Here is a 22408-nt window from a genome sequence, read left to right as displayed (position 1 = left end):
TATGGTACGGTCAACCCACATCTTATGCACGCTAGACTTGCACGAACTTAAGTATCCCCTTTAACCCATTTTTGCCCGGCCCACAGGTGTACACATTTGGTCCCCATTGCATATAAGCAACATTGGGCAGAAATGGCTTTAATATGAACAAGCCTGAAACAGGAGAGTAAAGCTGCTGTTCCCTCAGTTGTCGCACGTCTTCCATACTATGCTTTTTGTTTTTAAGAGTCAGCACATATTTGTTGCTTTAAAGGAGTATCCTTGATTTTGACTTTATGTGTTGACCTCAGAACCTAACCCTTGCATAAGATGCAGGCCAAATGTATATGGGGAAGTGTCCATCAAATACACAATGAAAAAACATAGTTCAGAAATGACATGTACAGGGGGCCCCCTGTATCTGTGGATCCCGAATCTGTGGATTCATGTATCAAAGAATGCAGGAGGATCTCCCCAAGCCCCAGAGGAGTTCCCTGGGCCCCTCTATGCCTTATAAGGCATTAAAAACAGAACTTCTGGTTTTCACAGAGAAACCGGAAGTAGCTTTTTTTTTGTGCTGTTTTTTGTTAGCCTGCCAGAGGCCGCAGGCAGACCAGCTCAGAAGACCCTCGGGAGGTAAAGGGAGCACAGTTCCCCTCGACTCTGGAGGGTGGGTGGGATATCCCTCTGTATCTGCATTCAGAAATCTACAGGGAGTTCTGGAACGGAACCCCCATGGCTATGGAGGCACACCTGTAGATGGGAATCTGCTGCAGTCTGTAGCAGCAAGTCATCAAAAAAAGCCTCTGTATTTAGAAACTAAACAAAGAAGGACAAACTCACCCAAGTTCACCTCTGATTAATTCAGAATTGGCCACTGATCAGAGATCTTCCAGAAAACAATAAAAGAACCTGGATAATTTTCCTGAGCCAGTTTGGGGCTTGGATAAATCTCCTGCCCTCACCCGACCACCCTCATCTATCCACAAAGCCTTCCCCCCAGTTCTCCAATATGGTCCCCTTCCTTTCTTTTACTTATCAAGCAGGGGCTGTAGTGAAAACTTCAGTGACACCTGGAAAGGTGAGGAGAGGTCTGTCCCCTCTCTATTTCACCATTAGCCTGACATGCTGGGTAGCACTGCACCAAGGCCAAAGCCCTGGGGCCAAAGGAGAGAGAGTTCTCCTAAGGGCTCCTGTAATTGTGACAGAGGAAAGGCAATGGAGCCTCCAGGGGACAACCTCCTGTCCTTTTTCCATCGCTGGCGCTTCCACTGCTGCAGCTTGACAGGTAAATAAGTAGTGGAACAGTGTTAGGGTAGCTGGCAGGAAGGGCATTTGGAGATACTAAGGGCTAGAGGGGATGAGAAGCAAGAGCTGAGAGACTTTCTCCTGCCTAGATTAGATCTATTCTAAGCCAAAGAAGAATTTTGGAGCTTTTAAAGCTCACTCAGTTAAGACAGGCCTTTTTGCCAGCTCATCTCTGAGCTTGACTAGAGATAATTTTGCGGGCGACTCCAGAGACTGATTTATTGTAACATAAGCTTTCATAGGTAAGAGGCTCTGTGAATTTTAGACAAAATGCATGTCTGAGAGTCAGAATCCTGTCTGTAAAAGCAGAACATAATGACCTCCGATAGAAGGTCCATGACATGCAGTCTTGTGCAAGAAAAAACTGTGGCCTCTGAGGAAGCTCACCAAAGCTGTGGACGAAACATCAGGTTTCAGTTTTCAGGGTTGAGTTTTTAGCTTCTTATTCCAGTCTTTTTAGTTTTTAGTCTCTAGTTTTATTTGATGTTTAGTTTTAATCCTTAGTTATTTTAGCTTCAAGTGCCTTTGGTTTTTAGCTTTCAGAATTTTTAGCTTGGTTTTAGTTTTAGCTTTTTAGGTTCAGTTTTAGTTGTTTTTAGTTTTCAGTTTTTAACTTAGTTTTAGTATTGGTGATAGTTAGCTCCACCCTTTAGGATTGGTTTAGGCTTATTAGACAAAAAAAGCTAGACTGCGGCACCTAGCCCGAAAAACTGTTAAGTTCAGTCTTGTGCAAGACAGTTGCTGTCTATGTCCCATTGTACCCCCCAAATAAGTTAAAACAATCCACTTAAGATCATAAGATCCATGGGGTATTGCATGAAGTCAGATGAATTTGGAACACAGGTCTAAGGAACTTTACCCATGGAATAAGTCAAGAAGAAGACTTATTGGCTGCAAGGTTTGGGTCTTGGGAAAATGGAATGTGGCTTGGGATATATAGGGAAGAATACCACTCTGCAGTCACTTACCTAACCTAGGAGATGTAATTGTGTTCACATTAATTTTTTCATTGCAGGGCTGCAGGTGGCAGGGTCTGTAGGCTGCAGGTTTTTCAGAGGAGAAACACTCATTACCATGTCTTCCTGTGATCTTGTGCATGCATTGGATTACCCGTGACTGCATTCCTTTGCCACAAGTGATGGAACACTGCACAGAAATAGAGAGAAACACAGGTTACAATTCTTCCTTCTTGACAAAACCAAATAAAACACACAATTACACCTGGTTTTAAAACACATCATAAAATACAAAGATTGTTAATATGTAGGACACTCGTATCCTGCTGTGGTTCATACCACATCCCATTCCTGGTGTGTCCCTGCCAATAAGTAAAAAGGGGTTTCCACCTGGCCTCTATGGACTAAAACCAAACAAAACCTTCGTGCCCTTCTTGTCACTTCCCTTTGGAAAGACTCAACCAAGTGCACTCTCCTCAGGGCCCAAGCCTTTGGACTGTGGTGCTGGCACTGCACCAGTGCTGCCGACCTGGGCTGTCACAAAAGTGCCATAAGTAATATCTATGGCCTTTGCTCTGGCTAGCGGCAGGGCTTTTTGGGGTGAGGGGAGAGCATGAAAAAGGGGAGAGCAGGGGAAGGGGAGGAGTAGGCCCAGAAGGGGGGCGGAAATGGCGGCAGACTCTGCTGCCATATCCTAACCCCCTCCTGGGCTGAGAAACCTGACATGGGTCTCCAAAGTTCTGCACCCGCTTAATAGCAGACGCAGATCCAAGGGGACCCACTGGGGGCACCTGGGTGTTACACAGGATAAGGGAACATTTGAGGAGAACTGGTGCTGCTTCCCTGACCCCATAGGATACAGTTCCGGTGCCACCGTAACCATGGGCACTAAGGAAGGAAAGGATTGGGCTGCCCATCACCATATCATTTCAAGGCTTCTGTAAGCATGGTGTGAGACTCACTAGAAAGGCTACGGAAACTCTCAGAAAGGCTACGGAAGCTAAAAAAAAAAAAGATAACCTTTGTTCTTCCAGCATGCTGTCTTCCATTGTATGGGTGACCGCTAGTAACTGAACCAACTAAAATACAAATGACTTTCCACCTGGAGCTATTGGGATACAGCTGCCTCATGAGCAACAACTTCAATGGTAGTTGTATATATGCACAATTCGTACATTTTATATATAATATAAAATATCTATCTATCTATACAGATATCTGTATCTAATGTAGCTACTGCAAATCTAATGCTGATTCAAATGTGGGTATATGCTGGCAATTTCATATAATGTGAAAACTACCTTGAATTCAAACCTGAATTATTGCACAACAAGCCTACAATGAACATGCATCAGATGTATTTTTGAGTATCTAGTAATGGTAACTTATGATATATGCAATTAAATTAGGATATGTATATGAAATTTTCCTACTTAAAAAATATTCAGGTGACCTAGAACAATTTTTTTTGAAGTAAAATTTTGATAGTACTTTATTTAAAGCTAACACTTTGCTAGAAGCTTACTACTCTTCTTTCCAGGGATGGGTATGAATTTCAGCAAATCATTTTCAAAATGATATTCACATGGACCAAACATGGATCACTTATGAATACACTCAACTTCATTATGTGTCTTGCTTCTGACTGCAGCTGATTACCAAGTCTATTTAAAACTATTTTACATATACACAAATTGTTCTCATGTGTAGCTAGAGTTTTGTTTTGTGTTTTTTTTTTAAAGAAAAAAACATTACTGATATTCTCAGCATTTTTGGCTGCAGATCTACAAGGTATGGTAAAACTGTTCAAGCACCAAGTCAAGCAGAACATGCTTCTCAAAAGGGTCTCAAAAAAGGAATCCTGGATAAAGATACTTGAAAGCTGTAGTTGTAGTATCTGGGTGGTAAAGATACCTAAAAGCTGTACTGTTAGTATCCTGGTGGTATTTTTCTACATGTGTAGTACTGTATATAATTATAGTATATGATGATCTGTTTTGAACCTTTCTTCTCCCTAATTCAAGTCACTAAAATCTACACATTATATCAAATAATTTTTGAACCTAGCATACATATAACTTTTACCCGAGGATCTATCTGTCCTCTGACTGCTAGAGACATGTATTTTGAAGCAAAGACCCAAAGTTCTTAGACCCACAGCTGAGGAAGGTGCTGTAATGCCACAGCCACTTCCAGCTGGCCTTAGTAAGAAGTAGGAACTCCTAAATTAAGGGAAACATTGTCACTGGCAGACAGCAACGTTTAAACTGTGTACTTCAGCCAAGACAACAGGCAACCACTGCCGGGCTTGATAAAAATCTACAGTTTGAAGTGCCAATCTGTAACAGCGTTAACAATGTAGACTTGGACAACTTCTTCCAAGAACAAATGATCACTCCAATTGCAACACACAAATCACTTGTTCCAGAACTATTACTCAAGGACCATAAGGACATAAGAATTGCCCTGCTGGATCTCACCAAAGGCCACTTGAGTACAAACCAAAAGACAAAAAGGGGGGGGGACCCATCTGCAGGTTATTGGGCTGAATTAAAAAGGCGGGGGAGGGGGGAGGATGTGGATGGATGAGAAGCTCATTGGGCTTAACTAGAGTACATTAGAAGTATATAAAACTAGATAAGGCATATATAGAAGCATATATATAGAAGCATATAAAAGTACATTAGAAGCATATAAAATTCTTTTAGATGAAATTTAAAAGAATTTGAAAACTACTTTTTGAGTTTGTCCAGGCTTCTGTACCTGGCCATGTTCAAGAGTGGGACAGCCATAGGCAGGATGGGGCATACAGCTACAAGATTCTACTTCATTTTAGCGTAAACTGTGATAACGGAAGGAAAGAAAAAATGGTTGTGTGTTGCAAAGCCTCCCCCCACCTCTAGTCTCTGGAGTTGCTGCTCAAGTTAATAGTTATGTATAATAGTAACGTATTATTAGTTACAAATTAATAGTTATAATCAGGGCTTTTTTTCTAATGGAATGCGGGGGGACGGAGTTCCGGCACCTTTTTGCAGGGGCCCCTCCCCTTTGGAGGCATTCCGGGGGGGAGCAAAACAGAGGCATTCGCTGGGTGGGTGCTGGGGGGTGCAGGGTGGGTGGGCACCTGGCCCCTGCTTGACCACACAACGACGCCCTCCTGCCACCATCCCCAAGCTCTTGCCTGAGCCCAGTCCACCTCCCCTCCCCCCGTACTCTGCTTCCCCGTGCAGCTTCCAAGCCGGTGGAGGGCGCGGGGGACACGCGCTGACGCCGAGGAGGAGGACGTACAGCCAGCCAGCCAGGGAGACAAGCTGCGGCACCCACGGAACGCCCAGGTACTGGGTTGGTGGAGGAGGAGGGGAAGGAAGCTGGCTGGTGCAGCCCCCGTGCCAATCTGCAGCACGAGCCTAGGCGTGTCTACTCAGAAGTAAGTCTCATTGTGCTCAATGGGGCTTGCTCCTGGGAAAGGGTGCATAGCCTTGCAGCCTGAGTAGACAGGCAGAGGAAGGGCTCTGAGGCTGCAGTCCTCTCCACACTTTCCTGGGAGGAAGCCCCACTGCCTCTACTGGGACTGACTTCTGAGGAGACAGGCACAGGATTGGGCCCTGAGGCTGCCATCCTATCCACAGTAAGCCCCATTCACTAAAGTGGACTTCTGAGTAGACATGCATAGGATTGGGCTCTTAGGCTGCAAACCTAGGCACTTTCCTGGGAGTAAGCTCCATTGACTAGAACGAGACTTACTTCAGAGTAGACATACCTAGGATTGGGCTCTTAATCCTGGCAGAGATATATATCTGCACCCGTTTTCACATGCTAAGGGCACGTGAAAAGGGATTCTACGTGTGTACAACATGCTGTCCAGCCTTGCCAGAGATCCTCCTCATCCTTCCCCCACAAGCATGCCCTCCGCCAGCCAGCGTTTGCAGTTCCTCTCCAGCAATGCACAGCAGCTGCTCAGGGCAGCAGAGAACATACAATTGCATGCCAAGCGCCTTCCCAAAGACACAGAGTATTTGATACCTGAATTAAACCATATTTAATCGCTTGTTTGCAAACGTAGCTGTTTCTATGTGAACCTAAGGACCCCTCTCCTGTAAGAATTCCTTTTTTGTTCTTACTCCCACAGTTGCTTAGAGTAATTTTACTACATGGAACTCATGTAAGCCATTTTTCGGAAACCATTCACTGCTTCCTCTCCTCGAAGTAGCGCCACACTACATACTGCAAGCTACAAGTGCACCTGTACAGTATTTTCCCCCATGTGTAGAAAAATTAGCTAGGGGGAAGGGGATGTGGTGATTGACAGCCCAATCCTATGCATGTCTACTCAGAAATAAGTTCATCTTTAGGGGGGAAGCACATAAAAAATATTTTATTTCTCCAATAAAAAATGCTTAATAATAAATAAATAAATAAATAAATAAATAAAAGATTAACAAGTTGTGAGTTCCTGCACCTTTTTCTTTTTCTTTTCTTTTTTTTTTTTTTTACAAAAAAAGCACTGGTTATAATATTAATCAAATAGTTGCTAGCCTTTTATTTCAATGCTAGTATGTGCATAGTTTTTTACTATTAAAAATAAAGTTTTTCTTCCAATAGGGATCTTGGAATGCCCCACAACTGGAATAGAAAAGACAGACCCAATATCTCTGCGCTGGGCCCATCAATCTTGTCTCCTGTGCATGTCCTCTTCCTTTTTAAAACCCATGTAATGGGAAAAGGAGCAGCTGCAGCAGCTAAATTTTGACTCCTATCCCTTCCATAAGCAGGAAGCTATTAATCCATCTGAAAGTGTGTCGGCTAAATTTTAAAAGGCCATGCTTTTCATTTCTCCCATGCAACAGCCTAAAATTACAGTGCTATGGAAACAGCATCATAGTGAACACATGTGGCATTGTCTGTTAAAACCACAATTCTGTTTCTTATTCTGTTTGTATCGAGGATCTTTCTACTGAGAACTATAGGTTGTTCACATTTCAGAGAAAACAGAAGAAAAATGACTAACAGCCCAATCCTATCCTGTGCTGGAACAAGCAGGCTGGCTGGCCAGCCTGTCCTGTATCCAGAGCTGGGTAGGAGATGGATCCTGCACAATTTGGAGTAAGGGGATTTATTTTCCCTTCCATGAGGTTTTATGATTATTTTTCAACCTTCAGATATTAACTTAATTTTCAAATGTTTTAATGATTGTATCATATTCCAATTTCTTCTTTGCCTCTGTGAATGACATTGTACTTGACAAGTGACTTTTACAGCTCAATCCTAACTTGTGCTAGAACAGGCCTGTGGCTTTCTCACGACACCTGAAATATTGCACTGAGTGGCAAGTTGGAGTAGTGGTGAACTGACCTCTCATCTGCCTGCCATGGACCTCCAGCCCACCACTCACTGACCAAGGCCACTGTGGTAGTGGCAACTCTCTCTTCTTCCTTTGTGCATGCTAGCATGGGGATAAGTGTATGCATGTGCACATGCAACTATGGCATTCATGTAGAGCTGTAAGATAGGATATTTCCATACCTCTGTTCCCTCTTCAGCAATAGGAATGATCACATATACCATCTGCTGACTTAAATGGCAGCCTCTCTGCCTTCTTTATTCTGTTATCTCTCACACAATGTGGTTTCCTTATCCACCCTCCTTCCTCAGTGTGTGGAACCAGATAGTAGTATAAATATATGCCTTACAATCCATATGAATCTTTCTGGTTTTGAACTTGTCTAAGAAGAGCCAAAACTAAAGAGATACCAGCCAATTCAGTTATTTCTGATGTAAAACAAAACAGCAAGCTTGCCTCCCCCAAATATTTATATTGGCAGCTTAAGTGGAATACATAATGTGATGTTCTAAGATAAAGAACATCTCTGAGCTGCATGCACAAAATATTTCCATTACTTTAATTAAAAAAATGAGATAGGTAAAAAAATCTAGTATCTTATATGCAGAGGGAGACAATTACATCTCAAAGGATAGGAAATTACAAAATAGAAAGCACCTGATTTTTAAGTGCAAACTATCCAATTTCGAATAAACTTGTTTCACTTCCATCATCATACAAATCTTCAAATTGACATGAACAGCACCCCACTAATAAAAGAGTTTTCTGCCTCACAAGAAACAAGTCTATGCTGATTACACAATCATTTCCACTTAGATCAGTACTCCAGAGTTCAATTACTAGCGTCAGTGTCAGTTTTAAGGAATGACAGTCTTATTTGGAAAATGAAAGACATATTACATTGGCTAGTCTAAAGAGCCTGGAAGAATAGCCCAGGCGTGTACTTAGATTTCAAGTGTTACAGACCTAGATTTTAAAATATTTTTAGAGCTATCACAACTACAGATAGCAAGTACTGAACGTTGAATTTCCACATTATATTGGTGTACACACTGTTAAAATAATCTAGAAGGATTTATATATTTTTAATATACAAATGGATGCATGTTCTTGTATCCAGTCTAGTTTACAGCCATTCTCATCTTTCATCTCATCTCATCTCACATCTTTACATCTCATCTTATCTTATGCAACATGTAATGTTGCAAAAGAACTGCCTACCTGAACCTCTACCAAACAGCTGTAAAGTGGTAGGGGGAGAGCATGTGATTTGAAGTGCAGAAGTGGCAAGTCCCACTTTGCAGCTGCTCAGCAGAAACCTAGGTTCCCAGACCCAATCTCCTTTGAATGCATTTCACACCTTATATTGCACAGAACAAACTGACAGCACAATCCTAATAACTTCTAGTACTGGTGCAGCAGCCATTGGAAACATGGAAACATTGGAATCAAGTGATGAGTGAGGAGTAGGCCTGTGCCATTCCACTGATTCTGTATCACAACCTCCAGAGGAAGTAATGTGCCAAGCAGAACAGGGGCTGGGGGAGAGCGGCAGGGAGGGGCATTTCTGGACACAGGGTGGGTGGAACAGGAGTGGGACAGGCCTGGGAAGCGGTGGGATCAGCGAAGGAGGCTTCTGCCATAGCCTGTTCTCCCTCCCAGGCCTGGAAGCCCTACACAAGGCTAGAGATGTGAAGGCATGGAAAAAACCCAGAAAAGTTCAGAAAAAAACCCAGTTTTTTCCCATTTTTTCCCTGAAGCCTTTTTTGTTTTTTTCTGAAAAATTGGAAAAAAAGAAAAAATTGATTATGGAATGTTTTGTTTTAACATGATGAATAAAATATTTTAAGACAAGGTGTTCAAATATTTCCCAAATCATTTCTAAAAAATATGTATGGTATCAGATTATTCTAATTTCTGTGCACTGAGGACAAGCAAGTCCTAGGTTACAAATGGAACTCTCCAATGCAAGAACAAGATGCATTTCTGCCTTTAGGAGGTGCTGCTATTGTCACAAGAAAAGAAAAAGGTTTCAGTTTTGTTTTTGCATGTGGGTGGGTATGTTTGGTTCTGTTCTGTCCTCTTCACTAGGCCTCAAAGCATTGGAAGAAAATACAGAGCAACAAAAAGGACCTGAAACTATATACTTAATTTAAAAACGTAAGAGTTTACATTTATCTGATTCCAGAAAACTGAATCATTTAGCTACATTAGTTTATCTTTATAACCTTTGTATAAATAATATTCAATTACTACTAATCTGGTTCTTTACTTCCCCCACCCACAACCATAGATTAGTGTCTTCTTGCAAACTAGCCATTAAATTATTTTTCTTTCCTACTCCCCTCAGGAAAATGGTGAGACCAACATCCAACATATGGAGGCATTTTCGCATTACAAGTTCTTCTGAGAAGAAAAATGTGATTTGCAAATATTGTCAGATGAAATATGCATTTCCAAATGCTACCAGGATGACAAAACACATTCTTGTATATGTAACAAGTGCCCTGTAGATATTAAAAAATCCTTCATGGATCTAAGTGAAGAAGACCACAATGATGAAAATGCACAGTTTTTCTCAACGTTCTCGTTCAAGAAGTCCTCTTTCTACTCCATCTGTAACATCAGCAGCAACACAAAGTGTTGTTGTCCCATCAGCAGCATCTTCAAGTAAACAGATACTGAAGACAGCTGCATCCAAAAATTATTCAATAACTTCATTTGTAGACAAGATGACACCTGAAGATCAGGAAAAAAATTGATCAAGCTCTTGCAAGAGCAATATATTCTTCTGGAACACCATTTTCAATAGCTGAAAAAACATACTGGCAGGAAGCTTTGAAATTACTAAGACCATCATACCATTTGCCCAGCAGACATTCTCTGAGCAAGCCTCATTTGGAGTCGGAATATGAACGTGTAATGGAATCTGGGCAAGGAAAAATTAATGAAGCACTGTGTCTTGCACTACTTACAGATGGATGGACAAATGTGAGAGGAGAAGAAATTATAAATTTTGTTATAACAACACCTCAACCTGTTTTTTTCAAAAGCATTGAAACAGGAGAGAACAAATATACATACAGATATACTCTGTAGTATATCAGCTGTAAAATATGTGAAGTCCTACAGAAAATTGGGAGTGGTAAAGTATTTGCTCTGCTGACTGACAATGCCAGCAATATGAAAGCAGCATGGGAGATCATAATGGATAAGTATCCACATATTACTGCAATAGGATGTGCATCTCATGGGCTAAACTTGCTTCTTAATGATATGATGAGACTGGACACACTTCAAATGATCTACAGATGAGCAAAAAAAGTTATAAAACATGTAAAAGGTACTCATATTGTAGCTGCAGTTTTCAAGAAGAAGCAAGTCAAAAAATGCAAAGAATAAAATACAGGTGGAGCCTATTGATCTGTGTTAGTTCCGTTCCGTGACTCGGCGCAATTAACAAAAAACGCGTTGTGCTAAATGCCATAGAGTTACACAAATTCACTGCAGCCTGACACTTCTGGATGGAAGGAAACTAAGGCAGCTGTTCTCAATCCCTTCTCCTCCCCTTCGCTCCGTACTCAGCCCTCCTGTTGCCAGCTGTCCTGCTTCTTTCACAGTTGGAATGGTGAGCTTGTTTGGGAAGCCTCGTCCTCTGTGTCCCAGGCGGCCTCCCAACAGCACTGCAGGTTCTCCTCCTCCTCTTCACTGCTGCTACTCCTGCAGCCCTCCCTGGCCACCATCATGGAAGCTCCTCTGCCCCGGAGCATTCTGGGACTTGTAGTCCAGCTCTCTGCTCACCCTCACCTGTCTCTCCAAGGCTTGCTGGAGCAGGAGAGCCTGCATCATCTGGGGGGGGGGGAGGAATTCGGCAAACACTCCCTGAGTTTTTTAAAGCAATCCCCTCTCCTTCCCCTCCTGCCTCCCCCTTTTGTTATCAGGGATACAGTATACTATGTGGAACAGATGACAAAATTGCTTTCACCTTCTGGTTCCTGAAAGTCTTCATTTCATATTAACAACTTTTAGAATTGACAATTAATTACAACCATTGTGGCTATAACATGACTATTCCACAACTTGCAGTTCCTCTGATCTGTGTGATGCAACAGTTGTATGAATTTAGCCCTGTTCAGTCAATCTGCATGTTTGTCTTTCTTTCATTTTTAATTAAAGCTCTTTCCATTTAACCCACCATGACATATATTTAAGGCAGAGAGTAACAAGTCTCTTTTGAACTGATCTCTAGGAAATCCTTGTCTGAACTAAATTATGTTAATTTTACAACATGAATAAACAACTTGTATTCATCTGATTACACTGACAGCTCACAGATAATTTTCTCATTCATCTTTTTCTGGAAACAATGACATACCTCATCTGCTGGAACAAGGCCATACTATTAACATAAACATTATTGAAATGATGCCATGGGTATTTTGACTCCAGCTAACTTGTGAACTTCACATAATCATTTTGACCATAAATCTATTCATAATGACACTTAGATATGCAGTCTGTGATGTTCTGTTTCCAGAATTTAAAACAGCTAGTAATTTCAGATTAGGAACCAAATAACTAGACCAAGACTAATTACCTTGTCAGTACTGCTAATCTCATATTTCATTTCCAAGCCTTGTGTTTTCCTTTTACATTTCAGATGGATGTGACAAATCATTTGTGCCTGTTTCACCTAAAGTCAAATTCTTCATTATTTTGAACAGGGTGCTGTTTCATTTCATACCTTTCTTTGGGTCCAAGATCTGTGGCAGCTTAATACAGGACAAATGAGAATTTCAGCAATGAAAACACAGCAGTATGCTTTTCAACTCACTAGAGATTCTGTAACCTTCACTGAATATCTGACTAATAATTATGAAAGAAGACTCATTCATGTTTTGGTCTAATTTTTTTCCTGCATGGCTCTTATTTGTGTAGGACAGGTCATTATAGCACTACAGCCTTTAAGGGTATTTGGAATAGAGTCAGAAAGGAATGCATCTGTTTCCTAAATTTCTTTTTCTTCCTTCAGGAAAGGTCTCTTGGTGGCTCCTTTTCTCTCTTACTGAGGTGAGGAAACAAAGAAGCAATTTAAGCCTCTGCAATCCTCTGGTAGTGACAGCTTTGTTTTCAGAGTTTTCACTCTAATGGCTCTCTCTAGACCACACTGCTTGTTCAGTGGCTCCCCAGGTATCGGTCAATTGTCAGGATGCATTTAGTCTCATATGCTCAGCTTGCTCCGTTGACATTAGCCTCAGGCATCTGGCATGCACAGAAAAGTACAGTACTGTGAAAGAATTCCAAAAGAGAGCACTTCACAAAACCCACAAGGGCAAGGAATTGCAAGTAAGTTGCCTAACAATACGCCGACTCTTTCATCAACTGGTAGGCAATTCACCATGGTCCTGTTCACACATTGAGCCCTCCTAAATTGTTTTTCTAAGCTGGTATTCTTAAACATGCTAAGTAACTGACATCATTAAAACCTGTTTCTGTGGAAGCCTGGTTAGGATCAAGCGACATGAGTTATAACTATGCAATATCAGCTGTTTGTGCAGAAAAGAAAAATGTATGGCATAGCAGGTAAACAGTTCATGTGGCCTTTCTCCTGATACATCAGCTTTCAGCCTGTTGAAACTATATCCCCTCTGCTCTTTCTTACCTATAGGCCACACAGGCAGCTTTGGATAAGGATCAAACAGTAATCACTTAAGTTTCGATGTGAATCTCCAGTCCTGTTTACAAAGCAGAATTTCATCTGCTCACTGTGACCCTTGCCATTGCCCCCATATTTTTTACCTACTCTCCTTCTTGTCATCACTGCTACTGCCATTTCTAATTTCATGCACATGGATCCAAGTGTAGATATGTTAAAATAGCCACTGTTTGTAAATTGACATGGCAGCATCCTTTATGGGAAGTGACAACGGAGGGGTACAGCACAATGTCCAGGAAGAACAAGTGCAGAGAGAGGACACACAGTTGCTCCCAGCCTTTGGCCCTTGTACAAAGTTTCCTTCTTGAATATTAATAAGCTTCATGATGGTGCTTATCCCTTCCACTCAGCTCATGTTTGTATGCTCATTTTAAACAAGCTTCACATGCTGATGCTCATGTATATCAAAACAAGCATTCCAATGCTGAGCTCTTTCCACGTCTTTTCATCATTAAACTTCTTAAGCTTACAAAAATCTGATTCGCAAACTGAGTTGTGTGCAAAGTATACCTCATAGTGGGCCACTTGCTTTCAATGAATGCTGAACTGGGACAATTTTTAAACATTTTCCTGCTTTGTTTTCTCTGAAACCATTCACTAAAATTGTCATGACAGGCACAGACCACAGCATGAGATTAATTCCTAGCATTTGATGCGTGAACCCACTTTGTTCACTACTAGCATTCGCAAATAAAACGTTTAAAGGTTTTAGTGAAACTGTCAGGTTTCAAACTGAGTTTGAGGAACTGATGATTTGGGGTAGCATTCCTCTTGCCTGCTGCATTGTTGCTGCAATTACAAGCAATGGAAAATAATATAGATTCCTTTACGTTTATTTCAGTAAAAAAAAAAAAAATTTCAACCCCCCCCCCCCAGTTTATCTTAACTTTGCTATGATTATTTATATTGCCTTGTGTTTCAGTAATTCCCTGGTTCAGACTGAAATGTTATAGACATTCCGACTGAAGAGAAAGCCAAGAAAGAACATATTAAGTTTCTGGTTTCAATGAGTGAGAAGTAACAATTACAATTCTCAAGTTACATTTTGGCACCCAGTCTAAAAATAATTTGGCTTTCCTTGAATGAACAGACTCCTAGTTATGTCAAGAAAGGTCCTAAAGAGAATAAACAGTGGACACCAGTGTGATGGAAGGCTGCACTAATTACTCTGTAGCACATACGATCAGCAATGAGCAAACATCTCAGTTCTCCATATCTTTGCCTAATTGCAGATACATTACTAGGTAAACCATGGCTTCATGATGCTATGCACTAAACCGAAAGTGAAACAGTGTGGAAACAGTCATGCAGAGAACAAGAAAGAAAATCCAGGTACAGTATAAACTAAATCAAGTTTCTGTAGAGAAATTAAAATTAAACTGATAATAAAATTAAAATAGATAGTGCTCTGATGTAACTATTGGAATAGTTTGGAATTACAAGATATAATTAAGCCCAATAAGCTGAATATCCACAAATATCCAACTATAAGCTGAATATCCACAAAGCTTCACTCACTTCCCTTTTAAAGCTTGTAAAAGCTTGTTTGTATCCAGTTCATAAATGATAGCAGGGCAACTATACAGATGAGACACAATGTTATAAAACACCTTTGTTGAATTCTTTTAAAAACTGTGAATGACAAATTCTCATTTACTTTAAATGCGGTTATTTCTGCCAAGAATCTTTAGGAAGGATAATATTTCTTCACATAAAATATGGAGACAAAAATCTGAGCTGGCTCCCTGGTACAGAATATTTTGTTTCATGCAGCACTGCCTGCTAAGTTGTGACCAGTGAAGCATATATAGATTCTATAGAATGGTGGATTTGGATGTGCATATTCTGTGCAAGCATGTAATTTGATATGCAATGCAAATTTCAGCATCAATAGAAGTTCAGGGTACAGTTCTTTTATACAAGTAACAGCGGAATTCTATGAATGTCCCCTTGGAAGTAGTGAGTTTAATGGGCCTGGTAAAATCTCAGATGTTGAACCTGAGTGTTGGAGGTAGTTCTAAAATTATCCTGTTTCTGCCTGAAGTTTTGTTCTGCCTTTGGAGTTCTGAATTTTTGAATCTTATTTCCAAAGCAGAACTGATGCATTAAGAATTCTTGTTCGTTTAGTATTTTAAATTTCAAATTTTGTAAAGAGTTTTCAGTTCCTTCAGTTCATTTGTGCCCTCCCACCCCCACAGCCAATGTGGTTATGTCCATTGATAGCTCACTGCTTGATGTTTATTTTAAAAACTTTTAGGCCACTTTTTGTCTTGGATATCCCAACATTAAAAAAACAACAATAAAAAGCAAATCATAAACTGAAGTAGAACACAGCAAGACATGTGAATGTACAATGTAGTTATAATGGCACCAAGATGATGATGAATTTAAAAAATCTGCATAAATTGCATCTTCATTCAATCATATATATGATGAGTGGCATAGCATGCCGGGGGTCGCTGGTGCAGCCCATTTCACCCCACGGTGTTGTGGGGGGCATGTTCTGGGCTCTCTGCAGAGGGACTGTGTTGCACTCACTGCCCGAGTGCTGGGAGTGGTGAGCACAGCAAAGAATGGCCTTCTTACCCACCCCAGGCTCTGACTGGTTCCAAATCAGAGTCATTCCTGAAGCCAGGGGTGCAAGGGGGTATGTGTGTGACACGATAATGTGGAGGTAATATCACAGCTTCATCATGTCCCCCTGTCCCAGGATTATGTATATAAGACTGTGTTTTAGTTTTCCTGGGATGCCTTATTTTCTAATATAAGGTTTATTCTCTGTCTTGTCTCAACATCATCACATAGCTGTCTTTTTGTCTGCCTTGCACTTATCCTTCATTGGAGACATAGTGCATTATATTTGACAATGGCGATGAGTAAAAATTGCATAGTATTTGTATATAACATTTTGCACCTTAGACCAGTCTCCCATTCTCCAGACGTAGCATTTGGAATAGTCTTCACAGTCTTCTGCTTCTCTAGGCCTTGTAGACAACACACATTTCTTCCGAGGGTTGGTACACCTGACAGTCCGATGCCGTACTCCTTTGCCACATTTTACAGAGCACTGTTGGAAGATAATTGTAGAAATGAGAACACACACACACACACACACACACACACACACACACACAGAGAGAGAGAGAGAGAGAGAGAGAGAATTTCAAAATCTCTGAAAGGGGCAGTCAAATGGGCAAAATATAGATAAAGAGGAATACTGCAGCAGGTAGCAGCTTATTCAAAATAATAAATGCAGTTATATACAGCCCAATCCTGAGCTGCCCAGGGTGTATGGCTGCAGCGGTGCTGAAAATGGCTGCCGCTGCATCCTGCACACTTCAGGCAGCCGCTGCCAGCTCCTCAGGAAGAGGGGACATTTGTCCCCTTCCCCCAGGTAAACGGAGTAGCCCCACAATGGGGCTACTCGATTCACTGCCAACCAAAAGGTCGGTGGTGAATCAAGAGCCTCCGTCTAGGGCGGTGAACCCAACACTGAGGCTATGGATTTGGTGGAGTGTTGATCCATCAGTCCTGCCTCCCTCACTCCCTACTCCCTCCCGCCAGCACGCCTCCCTTCCACCCTCTCCCCACCTCACTGTAACTTCTCCTCCCAGCCCTCTCCCTGCCCTCCGCCTGCCTCCCCCTCCCTGGAATGCCTCCTCCCCCCATGTTCCTGCTTACCTCTCCGCTGCCCGGCACCTGCCCGGCGGTAGCCCGGTGCCGGCCAGCGCTGGGCTACCACTGGCGCTCACCCGGCAGTAGGGCCTGCAAACGTGTCTTATAGGACGTTTGTGACAGTGCGTGCTGGCAGTGAGCCGGTGCGCAGAGCCCAGAATTGCAGTGAGAAAGCAGTGTTCCTGTTTTCTCTCTAGTCTAAACCCATGTAGGTAGGCTAGGAAGCAGAACCATACATTTCCAGCATCTCGAATGTGCAAAGTTGAAATGAGGTCAGCTGCCTTGAGGGGTAATACTGTGAACCTCCCTAGATATGATATATCCACTAAAAACAAAAAACCTTTAGTTGGCTTTCTGGGTGTGTTCTTATGAATTTTTTAAAGATGAATTTTATTATTGCATTTTTGATGTTTTATTGATGTATAATATTTACTCATGTTTGTTTTGCTGAATTGAGCTATTTCTTTTAATAAATAAATTTTCATCTTATATAAACAAAAATCTAAACTTAACCAACAACAGTGATAGACAAACCATAAGTTGGTGCTTTGACACAGTCAATAAAATCAGTTAACATATATTAGTCAGATAAATAGGGAAGAAAGCCAAACAGTGCATATTCTTTACCTCAGACCACACTCCAGCCTCCCACACAGTCATACAATCCTGCCCTTCACAACGCTGTGCTGAAGTAGGCTTTGGTCCAAGACAGTCTCTCTCACGGGCTCTGATCAAGGTCCCATTTCTGAGTTGCTGTGTACAGGCTACCTGCCTGTTCTGGGTTCCCTTCCCACAAGTTCTTGAGCATGGAGTCCATTCTGTCATCATCCATCTGATTATAAATATTGACAAATTACTAACTGCATTTTCTTGCCAATATAATTTTATTTCTAAAAACATTTTCTATTACAGTTTGATTTAAAACAATAAGAAAACCATTTTTTATGTAGCTCAGTGATGCATGTTGACTTCCACTCTGGAAGATCATCGATACAGCAGGCTTTACTTTGAAGCAATGAAATTAAATCTTTCAGACTTCATTGATACTGACAGTTTGCATACTATTTATGTCAACTAGAAATAGAAGGATTCTAATGTTTTGTAGAGCTTTAAAGTATTCTCACTTCTGAAGTTACAAGAAAGCATTTCATTTACAGATCACCAGTATATACAGGAACATTAGGAGAAACATACTGTGTTGCACCAAAAGGATATAAGCACCTCACCCTCCACTACTACCCTGATAGCCCAATGAGAGCCCCAACTGCTGCCATTTAGTATAGTTACACAAGTCACCACCAACATTGTTGCTACACATTTCACATGATGTACGATTTGGCACTTCATATCATCACTTAGCATCATAAGTTTCTTTGCAGTTGTATTTCTCCTTTTTTCTCCTTCTAAATGAGCAAGCAAGGTAGTGTTGTTTGAAAGTGATATGGTCCACTGGGGAATGCGTTGGACCCAGACTGAAATCCCAGCTCACTCTGGCTTCACTTGGCACCATTAAGAAAGCCATTACATGTGCAGCTTCAGCTCCCAACTTCTAAAATGGGAATAATATGCCCTCTCAGAATTATCATGAGACTGAACATGATAAAAATTGTAAGGCAATTTCCACATTAAAAGTTCTAAATAATGATAATCATTATAGCCATAAGTCTTCCACATTGAAAACATTAAGTATTAACGCTATGATGGTGTCTGGCCTGGACGCCTTTAAAAGGGGATTGGACAAGTTTCTGGAGGAAAAATCCATTACGGGTTACAAGCCATGATGTGTATGTGCAACCTCTTGATTTTAGAAATGGGCTATGTCAGAATGCCAATGCAAGGGAGGGCACCAGGATGAGGTCTCTTGTTATCTGGTGTGCTACTGGGGCATTTGGTGGGCCGCTGTGAGACACAGGAAGCTGGACTAGATGGGCCTATGGCCTGATCCAGTGGGACTGTTCTTATGTTCTTAACTCTTTTGTAAATGCTTTTACTCATTGGCAAAATACATATGGTCAACACTCAGTAACGCTGCACTCAGTTCCTGCGAATTCATTTATCCGCGGGAATACAATTGTTACTACCGTGACATCTCTTGCCTGTTCTCAGCTATCCGCAGACATTCCCTGCATTTGCAGCCATGCTGAAGGTATTCACAGCCATTTTCAAGCCATCCACAGGACCATTCTGTATCTGTTGTGGCCATTTGGAAGCTAACCCTGCCCTGCAGAAGCCATTCTGCAGCCAGTCAAATACTGGGACTGCCCCAGAATGCCTTGCCGCAGCCAGTAGTGCTCCAGAATGTTTTGCAGCAGCACAGCTGGCTTGGGCTGCAAATTTTGGAAGTGTTGGAATTGAAAGGTGTGCTTTTTTAAAAAAACCAAAACTGAGTTTGTTTTTTTTAAAAACTATAATAATGAGAATTAGGTGTATATGTTTCAGTTAACACTGTTCTTAATTGGAGTGACACAGCAGGTCTAGTGTGTGAGAAAATAAGGTCTCTAACATATGCCCAGCTCTCAGCATCTAAAAAAGCTGCCCTATTTTCTTCTGTGAATAGAAAAATGTAGCACATCACTGCTCTGACAAGCTTGGGACAACTGGTGAGGATATTCAACACTTGTCTTTGTCCACCACCACCACCACTCTTCCTCCTGTATCTGGATTCAAAAAAGAAGAGAACACCAAAGAGGAACTGTGGAGGAGAGAGGCAAATAGTAGGTTGGAGTTTTTCCTGTACTTGTTAATATAAGTACAGGGTGTCCCATATTATCCACAGGGGCTCCATACCAGGACCCTTCGCAGATAAGGAAACTGGCAGATGATGAAATCTGTGGGTTTCAGGGGCCCTGTAATCCTCCAGTTGCGATGGGAGGTGATGGGAACATCCCTTTACCTTTGGAGGACATTCTGAGGGCCAAGAAGGCAATGCACAACTTTCCCAGCCCTCAGAATGCCTTCTAAGGTCTTCAGGAGGCCTTAAAATGTTACTTCAGGTTTTCCAAAGCAGCCCCCCCCCCCAAATACCCTTTGAAAATTATGGGAGTGCAGCTCCAGTCACCTGTGAAGGATCCATGTGGGTCTGATGCTGCAGGTTCGGGGACCCGTGGATAGTGAAATCCATGGGTCATCAATCCACAGATACAGCAGGCCCACTGTACATAGCATTGATTAGATTATTTTTTATCGGTGTTTTTTTATGAAAAACACAAAATTTATATAACTGTCAGTCATAAACATGCAAGTGTCACCTCTGATAGTGAATTGAAAAGCCCATTAAAACACTATTCTATATACTCTAATACATAAATACTATACTTACAGCCTAATTTTCATCTCCAGCAGCATGGCACAGATTTGCCACCAGCGGGGTTCTGCCAGTGGAAAGGCCAAAAAGAGATGAGGATCAGGTCAGATCATGGCAGCACGGGGTGGATCGTGACAGCACCAGCGTCCACTGCATCCAAACCCCTATTCTGGGCCTGAAAGCCCCCTACAGGCTCCTCAAATTTATGCCAGTAAAAGAGCTGGTGTAGACCTCATAAGGAACCAGGCAACAGCCAGGGAGGTAAGTCAAGTTTTTCTTTATTTACCTCCCCCAGCCAGCCTGATCCTATCCTCGCAGGCAGGATACAGAGGACGCTGCACCTGCAGCCCTGCACTGTATATATATGTATATATAAGATTGGGCTGTAGGTTGGAGCACCTAGCCATCTTCCACCAGTGCCATCATCATGTATTTTTTATCAAGGGCTGAACAAAAACAGAACAAATGTAAGGTTCATTATCTTTAAACAACAGCACTGCGGGCTCACTGTAACAACAACATGAGACAAAAGGAGAGGGGGGATGAAGGGAAGGGAAAATCTTGGTGCTAGATAAGAGAGGAAGTAAAAGAATGAAAATCAGTCAACTAATACAACAATTAACCTAGGAGTAGGGGAAAAAATAGAAAACATCAAAGAGAACTTCATAAGTGGCAAGCAAAAGAGAGAAATGAATTTTTTATAATATTAGAAAAGGAGAGAAAAAGGAAGCAAACAGAAAGCAAAGGATACATCAGAGTTCTCTGTGCTACTGCAGATGCCTCTGGGGCCTTCTGTCATTTGATGTGAGGTGCCCTTTGAGTTAGAAAAAGCACTTTATACAGTGTTTCATCTGAGTCCAAGCATGCAATAAAATCATAATTATTTGCCTCACTCTCACCTTGTCTGGCATGGCTGTTCATTGCACTTTCGAATTTGTGGTTCAGGTTTTGTTAAATATTTGCACTTCTTGCTATCCACAAAAGTGATATTCCTGTTCATGATCTTTGTGCAGGATACTGTTGTCTTTCTTTCTCCTGGTAAAACACAAAACAGAAGCTTGTGGAACAGAAGAAAACTTTGATTTTTCAAGCAACTCTTTTCACTTAAATGTTAGCCAGGATTCAAAGGACTAGTCCAAACTTGCCCAAAGGTTCATCCACTAACAGCACAATCCTATACATGTCTACTCAGAAATAAATTCCATTTTATTCAATATTGCTTACTCCTAGTTAAGCATGTTAAGAACTGCACCACAAATAAAAAATCCCCTTGTGTGATCACAAACTGTTTATGAAATTCCCTTCGTTTCCAAAGTAGTTTGCCATGCAAAACTGGGGGAGCGGGGCAATGCCCCCTTGGACATAAGGAAATTATTGTGCAGTTCTTTGGAGCAGGTCACTGCTTTTTAGGGATTACAGCCAAAATAAGGCATACATAAATAGTCTAATTAAAAAATTATATTTTCATGTATCCATTCACAAACAACGTACAAGAAGGGGAATTAAAAAATGAATTCCATAACACACTTAGAAAAGTTATTTTCATGCAATTAATGTTTTCAAAACAAAATATTTAAGATGGAAATAAACTCAATATATAAGTATAGTCTTTTGAATGCCTTCTAGGAGCTGCTAAACTGAATCAAAAGTTGTTGTTGTTGTTGTTCAAATAAACCCAGATGAAGTTTAGACTATTTAAGCTAAAATATTTGAAGAAAATATCAGTTTTCCTAAATCCATGGATCAGCAGCATGCCTTATCCTATTATCATAGGCAAAGATAATAATTTGTCATGACAAACAAATCCTTTCTAAATATTTATCTATGCAATCATGTAAAAACAGTGTTCCTAGAATAAACGTTTGTTTATTTTTTATGTAACCTGAGACAATTCTGATGTATCATAGTAAATTTCTCTCTCTCACAAGAAGCTGTTCCAAATATGCTAAAATGAACATCACTAAATTGCATTGTTTCAAAAGAGCAGGTTGATGGCATAAGTGGGACAACTCCAAAACTTAGGGTCAGAATTATTGAGGGCCCAATCCTACTGCACTGCCGGAGTATGAATTTCATGGTGAAGTGCTTTACATCAGCTGCAAAACGTGACCTTCCATTCTGCACAGCCA

The 22408-nt window shown here is 41.2% G+C and overlaps 1 protein-coding gene across 2 annotated transcripts in view; it reads right to left on the bottom strand.

Moving 5' to 3' along the window:
• Positions 1 to 22408, bottom strand: part of ADAMTS19 (ADAM metallopeptidase with thrombospondin type 1 motif 19) — a 166577-nt gene that overhangs the window by 1923 nt on the left and 142246 nt on the right. For both annotated transcript variants that reach the window (XM_066615010.1, XM_066615011.1), the window contains exons 19-22: positions 21179 to 21314; positions 17603 to 17807; positions 16215 to 16367; positions 2256 to 2433 (exon numbers count right to left, since the gene is read on the bottom strand). In XM_066615010.1, the coding sequence (XP_066471107.1) occupies positions 2256 to 2433; positions 16215 to 16367; positions 17603 to 17807; positions 21179 to 21314 (672 nt within the window). The remainder of the gene's footprint in view (positions 1 to 2255; positions 2434 to 16214; positions 16368 to 17602; positions 17808 to 21178; positions 21315 to 22408) is intronic.

The sequence above is a fragment of the Tiliqua scincoides genome, chromosome 2 (assembly GCF_035046505.1).
Source record: "Tiliqua scincoides isolate rTilSci1 chromosome 2, rTilSci1.hap2, whole genome shotgun sequence".
In the NCBI taxonomy this organism is placed as follows: domain Eukaryota; kingdom Metazoa; phylum Chordata; class Lepidosauria; order Squamata; family Scincidae; genus Tiliqua; species Tiliqua scincoides.
Note: the sequence above shows the minus strand (reverse complement) of the source record. Positions and strands in the feature narration are given on the sequence as shown.